Source organism: Nuphar pumila, chromosome 6, assembly GCF_984573655.1.
Source record: "Nuphar pumila chromosome 6, dmNupPumi1.hap1.1, whole genome shotgun sequence".
Lineage (NCBI taxonomy): Eukaryota > Viridiplantae > Streptophyta > Magnoliopsida > Nymphaeales > Nymphaeaceae > Nuphar > Nuphar pumila.
The window spans coordinates 121091931-121099205 of record NC_143254.1 but is presented as its reverse complement, the minus strand read 5'-3'; the positions used below and the strand labels follow the sequence as shown (position 1 = coordinate 121099205).

At 36.8% G+C, this 7275-nt stretch overlaps 1 protein-coding gene across 1 annotated transcript; it reads left to right on the top strand.

Annotated features, from left to right (window-relative positions):
- Positions 1-5228: 5228 nt before the first annotated feature.
- LOC149835967 (putative xyloglucan galactosyltransferase GT20) lies at positions 5229-6260 on the top strand. Its single transcript, XM_090009683.1, has one exon. It carries the CDS (start codon positions 5229-5231, stop codon positions 6258-6260), a length of 1032 nt encoding a protein of 343 aa, XP_089865809.1.
- Positions 6261-7275: the final 1015 nt, after the last annotated feature.

Below are 7275 nucleotides of genomic sequence, written 5' to 3'. Positions count from 1 at the left end.
ATGAAGTTTGATATCCACCCCATATGTCACAATAGATAAGTTGGAAAGGTTTGGAGGAAGAAATTGAACTATTAAAAAATGGTTCCCTGGTGTGTTTGGCCATATGACAAATAGAGAATTGATCATGAGTCATATTCATTTACTTTATTAGAATTAATGAGAATATGAAGTTTGAAATTTAACAAATGTTTAAGTCTATAATGCCAAAGAAAAGAAGAAGAGGCATTTAAAGCATCTTTATCATCAATCTCAAGAACATAGAGACCACTCTTTAGCCTACCCTCTCCAATCTTCGTCTTCGAGTGAGGGTCCTGGAAGAAGCAATGATAGTGTTTAAATATAATGGCATATTTCAATTCATGAATAAGCTTACTAATAGAAATAAGATTAAACTGGAAATGGAGAACACAACATGTTGGATAAGGTTATCTTTGAGGATAAGACAATGTTTTCAACATAAGAAACATGGGCAAACAATCCTTTTGATAGGTCAATGGGGAAACATTAAGCAAGTATCGAGAAAATGATATTGGATAAAGAATTAGTCATATGTTCTATAGCACCTGCATCTATGATCTAAACTTGATGCATTGAAAGACAAACAGAAGGTTTGAAAATATTACCTACAAGATTTGTCGTAGGTGTTGGATTTTGAATACCTAGGTTGGTGATGGCCATGATTTTATCATATTGTTCTTGAGTGAGATGAGGTATAGAAGGAGAGGACTTTGTCTTTTCTTGATCAAACGTAGCATTATTGGCATTAGCTTGGTTGTTGGAATGAGCGTTGAGAGGATTCTTTGACCGATTGAGAAAATCATAAAGATAATAACATTTGGCTTTCACATGACCGAGACTACCATAATCATTGTATTTTGTTCGTGTGCAACCTTGGATATGCTCGGAATAGGTTCATGTATTGGGGCAATGCGGAGATCATGTTGCCTTTCTTCTTGACAGTGCATATGCCTTGGACACATTCGACAAAGGGATCATAAGGAGCAGATGGCTTCGAATAGTATTGTTGTCATTTAGGCCCATTAAGAACTGATAGATCCTAGGCGCATTCAATTGAGAAAAACATTCTTGGAGTATTGTCCAAACTTTGGCAGCTGATTGTGCATACATTATACTCTATAAGATCCTTGTGAAGGGAGTTGAGAATCCATGACAGAACCACATTGTTGCATTGTTCCCATGCAACGATATTTGATGCAAGAGATGCAGGCTTTGGAATCATCCTATCGACAAAGCCTAACTTGTTTTTGGCACTCAATACCATGAGCATCGCTCAACGCCACATAGAGCAACTTTCTTTGGTGAGTGGTTGGGATAAAAGAGAGGCTCTCGGATTATCTGAGTGGTGGAGAAAATATGGATTTGTCATCGACTCAGAGCTGGGTGTTGAGTCGTTGAAGGTGAAGGTATCATCATTGTTGTTCCCATAAGCCATGAATGGGGATCTCTAACCTCAATGCTCTGATACCACATAAAAATTGGTAACTCAAATAACAGAGGCAATTGAGCAATGAAAATGACTTAACTTCATTAATGATATTTTATATGATTTATACAAAGACAAGAAAAACATCTAAGGTAGTTTCCCAATCCAATTAGTTCCTCAAACCAACTAGTTTTCCAATCCTACCTTCCTTCTTGATAGTTACCCAAACTCAACTCATCTCTTTCATTTTAGCCAGATCTTTCCTCTAGAATCACAAATGATCTGGATTTACATGCCTAATGCATAACAAACACAATTACATGATCTACACATTTTACAAAAGTAAATTTCCAATAGCCTGCCTCCCCACAAGGTAAACCCTCATTTTTTTGATGATCAGAGATTCATTTTCTGATAGAGGTTCATGAATCTCAAATCCTCAGTTTTCAATAGAGAACCCATGCGTTCATGTACACCCTTAAATGTTTCATGCAATTCTAAACTAGTTCCACCCAAGATATAGAAATATGTAACCTTGCATGAGCAATTTGAAATTTCCAAGTATTTCGGTGTCCTCTATTTGAAGTAGTTTCTCTAACCATGTTTGTAACTATGAACAAAAGACGATCCATAAGGTCTTGACATGCCTGGCTTCAGGGCTCAAGCTATACTTTGAGTTCCATACCTAGGGTATGTGTCCCTCATCGGAAGATTGAAACCAACGGAAAACTATCCTCGATGAGCAGAGAAAATACTCATGAAATTTTACACTATAGACCATAGTTATCAGGAAACGAAATGGTTATGAGAAGCGATGCATGAAGCGGAAGGGGGAGAGTGTTAAAAAGTAGTATAAAGCAGAAAGAGAAATACAACTATGAAGAGATTATGCAAGTGCACAAAAATGTAATGAAAACACATAGAAAACATTATAAAGGACAAGCAGAAGCAAATAAGAAATGACACAAACACAAGTATAAAACCAACACCCAACCTTGTTATAAAAAAATTATTAATTTTTTAATATAAAAATGTAAGAAGCAAAGAAAAAGTGAGTGAGAAGCAACAAGAAGTGAGAGAAAATGTTAAGGAAGAGAAAGAGAATCGATTTTGGAAAAAAGAAAAAGCAGGTTTTCTACTAAAGAGAATCGAGATTCTCATGTTTTGAAAGCAAGTTTTCCAAAGCTTTCCCTTCTTTTAGGGAAGCGAGGAGTTTAGCAACTATGCTATAGACATAGAAAGAGGGTCACACTCAACGTGGAACCTAGTGGCTCATAACTCATAATAGGACGTCTGAACCATAATGGCGGTTTAACAAAAAAAAAAGAAAAAATTACAAAATTACCCGCTCAACTTATGAAGTATACAAAGAGACGCTCTCAACTTCTGAAAAATTACGAATGGGTGCTTAGGTTTAGAAATTAATTCTCAAACACCTGCCTGGTCTTACCCTTGGGTCGTAACTTTGGTCAAACACTGGCTAACCAATGTCAAAAGACACATATGTCCTTAGATCCTGAAAAATACATGCCTCTCGCCTTCCTCTTCATCTTAAGAGGGAAAATAATGGGTATTTTACCAACCCAACATCTCCCTTCCCAAGCTCTCTTGCTCTCTCTCACTTGGTGCCATGGTTGTTTTTAGGGTTGGCAATGTGTGTTTCCTTTTGGGGTTTCTGTAAATGGTTGATTTGTCCAATTGAATGATCTTTTTCAATGATGGGTTTGTGTGAAAATTGATTTTTCTGACGTGGGTTTCTCTAATGTGAAATTGATTTGACATCATGCAAACAGTTTTTGACTAAAGCTACGACCCTAGGGTAAGATCAAGCTGGTGCTTGAGAATTAATTTATAAACATGAGGGCCCTTTCATAACTTCTCAAAAGGTGAACATATTTTTGTCAATACCTCAAAAGTTGAGTGGATATTGTAAATTTAAAAAAAAAAAACTGTGTAAAAGATGAACAAAATCCACTTGTATGTGATTTTGAAACTATTGTGAAGGAACCTACTTTTTTATTTTTAATACATGACTTGAATAGCACGGCTCCATGGTGATCCATAGTTTATGAAGCCTCCCCTAATAATACATTTTTTCTCAAGTGTTTTACTGGCTCCTTGTTCATTGTCAAGGATAGCTACTTTGTACCAATTGATGCCAAGCCCATAGTTTGCAAACAGTATTTCATTTATAACACGGAACTTTGACAAACCAGAAGAATTGCCTGTTTCTCATAATGTCGATAAAAAAATCTCATTCTTTTGAGAGAAAAGTTTTTAAAAAAATATATTTTGAAAAAGAAATTTTCAAATAGACTCTGATATGAATCCAAATTTATGAGATCTTGGGTTTGAGGAATCATACCCAGCCTTAGCTATCCAAATCCTCTAGTTTCCATACCTTGATTTGATTTTCAAAGAAAAGTATCATATATACGTGAAGCCTGAATTAAGCTTCGTATATTATTTTACTATTCTTTTGTAACTAGAATTTTAATTTATGACATTTTTTTAGCAGACTTTTTAATGCAAAACATTTTAAATCATGTATTCTTTTTTTGAACTGATGTATTCATTATTAAATTAAAATTTGATTTTTATCATTTCCCATTTTGCTAACTAGTGGTCAAGACTTCATAAAATTAAAATAAACAGAGAAAGAGACTATAAGAACAATATTTTTTCCATGAGTATAAGAACAATATTTGGAGATTAAAAATTAATTAATCATCTTCTCAAAGGATGGCTTATGGGTTGTCTCATTAAGACTCACAAAAGTCCACTTAAGAATTTTTAGCTATGTGGGTTCCTATGTATCTAATTAAGCTACCAATGTTGAAAATCATGGTTGCTCTTCAAAAAAAAGAAAAGTCAAATTTGAAAATCAACGGTCCACAAAATTTTCTTATCACACACGCCTTCTTAATAACTTAGTCAATATATTATCATAAAATCTGGCTAATATTTGTTAGTCATCATATTCGGAATTTGCTCATTAGAACGCAGAGAAGGGGACTCCTAGCGTACAGAGAGAGAGAGAGAGAGAGAGAGAGGTATGGGTATATGAACAAGTGCGAATCTTAATTTTAAAATGACAAATCCTTTAATTCAGTCCATATGACGTCCTATATATTCTGGAGATATAGGAAATGCATCTGAGGTGACAAGAATGGCAAAACAAAGGTGCACTCCTGTTTGCTGGTTTCTCATTGTATGTCCGCTTATCTTCTTAACTGTTCCTTTGCTACTATCCTTCACTACTCTTGTATCAGTATCCTCCTTCCATGTATGTGTTTCTTCTAGTTCACGAAGGCTTAAGGTCTACTGCCTTAGTTCTGGCTTCAATCCCATGCAAGCCCATGCACACAATCTTCAGTCAAAGTCTATAGCGAATGATTCACATACATATATTGTCAAAGAGAGCCATAAGAATCCAAGTATCGTGAGCACAGGGGGGAACCACACAAAGTATGTATCACCGAACGGCGAAGGCGCATCGGGAAGAGTTCATGCCGGTGAAAAGGCATCCAACGGCTGGCAGGGCTGTACCCGAAGAAATCAAAGCAAAGATGTAGATTATGCAATTGGTATGATAGAGGAGCAAATTCACAAGCTAAGACACCTACACCAAAACAGTACATGTCAAGGCACATGCAATATCACATGCCAAGGGAAAGGTATCTTTGTCTATGATTTGCCCCCAAAGTTCAACAAAGAGGTGCTGGATGGATGTGCTGATATCCTCCCATGGATGAATTTTTGTGGGTACTTCACTAACCAGGGCATGGGGAAACCGGTCCATGAACTGGGTCCGAATTGGTACGGAACAAACCAATTCTCGCTCGAACCGATCTTCCACTCGCGGATCAAGAACCACCCTTGCCGGGTTCACCAAGAAGAGAAAGCCTCACTGTTCTATGTGCCATTTTATGGAGGATTAAATGCGCTAAAGGCAAATAACCATAATACCACTGCCAATGAAAAGGATCACCTTGGTTTGGAGCTAGTAGAATGGATCAAGACCAAGAGTTCATGGGTCCGAAACCAAGGTAGGGATCATTTCTTGGCAGTGGGCACTCTTTCTTGGGATCTTAGAAGAAAGAGTGCCGTTGGATGGGGTACAAACTTCCTAGAGCTAGAGGAGATGCAAAACCCAATTAAACTAATCATAGAGCGCCAACCTTGGCACACAAATGATGTAGGGGTTCCTTATCCCACAAATTTTCACCCTACTTCTGATGAGGACATCATCAAGCTCCAAACCAAACTCTATAGCTCCAAGAGGAAAACTCACATTAGTTTCGCAGGCGGTGGAAGACCGCACATGAAGGCGAATGTTCGATCGATCTTAATCGAAGAATGCATGAAAAACTCAAGTTTGTGTACATACCTTGACTGCAAATCGGTTGACTGTGTAAACCCAGGAACAGTGATCAGACTTATGATGGACTCAGAGTTCTGCCTACAACCACCTGGAGATAGCCCAACTAGGAAATCATTTTTTGATTCTCTTGTTTATGGTTGCATCCCAGTTGTATTTAATCCCTTCACAGCATACTACCAGTACCCATGGCACTTGCCAGAGGACTGTAGGCGATACTCGGTCTATATAGATGAAGAACAAGTGAAGCAGGGGAAAGTGAATGTCTTGAATACTCTTAGTGGGATATCAGTTGAAGAAAGAAAGCAGATGAGAAGATACATAATCTTTGAGCTATTGCCTCGAATCGTTTATGCGAATTCTGATTCGAAACTTTTGAGGTTTAAGGATGCTTTTGAGATTGCCATTGACAATCTGCTGCGCATGGTAGCATGATGTGTATATTTATCTGCATATTCAGAAACACATTGATTTGCATAAATCGTGTTTATGCTGTATAGTAGCATCAAGCTTGTGTTATAGTGTTATCTGGACTCCAATGTACCATGTTGGCAAGTTTAAATATGAAGCAGAACACATTTAGGGAGCAAGATCATAAATATTTACTGCCAAAAGTATCTTGCCAAGAAATGAATTAATCTCAAGTTTGTGTTTTATGAATACTCCAGAAAGGAAACCACTGTAACATTAATGCAGAATTTAACCTGAATTCTTGAAAATTATGAATAGCTTGGATCCAGAATTGGTTTAACATTTGACCACTAAATCCAATAGAAACTTTGACTTGGATCTTTCATACCATGCCCTATACTTGAGGCCAGTCAAGGCCTAATCAATTAAAGAATGAATAACTTTGCTCACAATTAAATTGGTGATTGAGACGTCATGGGAATATGCAGAGTCAAAATTAAATTGAACTCTATTTAAACCAATGTGCTTCTCACAAATCCCGGTGGTATAACAGCTTGGTAGCATACATTGAACGGTGAAATATTTTAATCGTACGTATGAACTACTTTGAAGGTTTGCACATCACCGCATCTGTCAAGTTGGAAAGGTCAAGCATAATTCAGTATCAGCCCCATTCGTGGCACTATTTTGAATTGGTGAAAATAAAAACAAAAGTAGAAATTTTATTATTTGAAATGTAGTTTAAGTTTTAAATTCTAGTAGTCTTTTAAGCCAACCTAAGGGATCATACCCATGTTTTAATACTAAATATCAGACAAAAATGCATGCCTTTTCGCCTTTTTAATGAAAGGGTGTAGGCCCCCTTTCATTCATTAATCCGAGTAAGAATTACATTCGATCTTCCAACCAGAAAATATGTCGAAAGTACATCCCAAAAAACTATATGACAAATTCAGCGTGGCAGAGCACTATGCATGCCTTTTATGCAAATAAGCCTTCAAAAGTAGAATGATTTACTAGTTTTTCGTTAAGTAGGGAT

Excerpts from the sequence above, each read along its gene's own strand:
- LOC149835967 (XM_090009683.1), top strand. The coding sequence starts at position 5,229 with ATGGGGAAACCGGTCCATGAACTGGGTCCGAATTGGTACGGAACAAAC.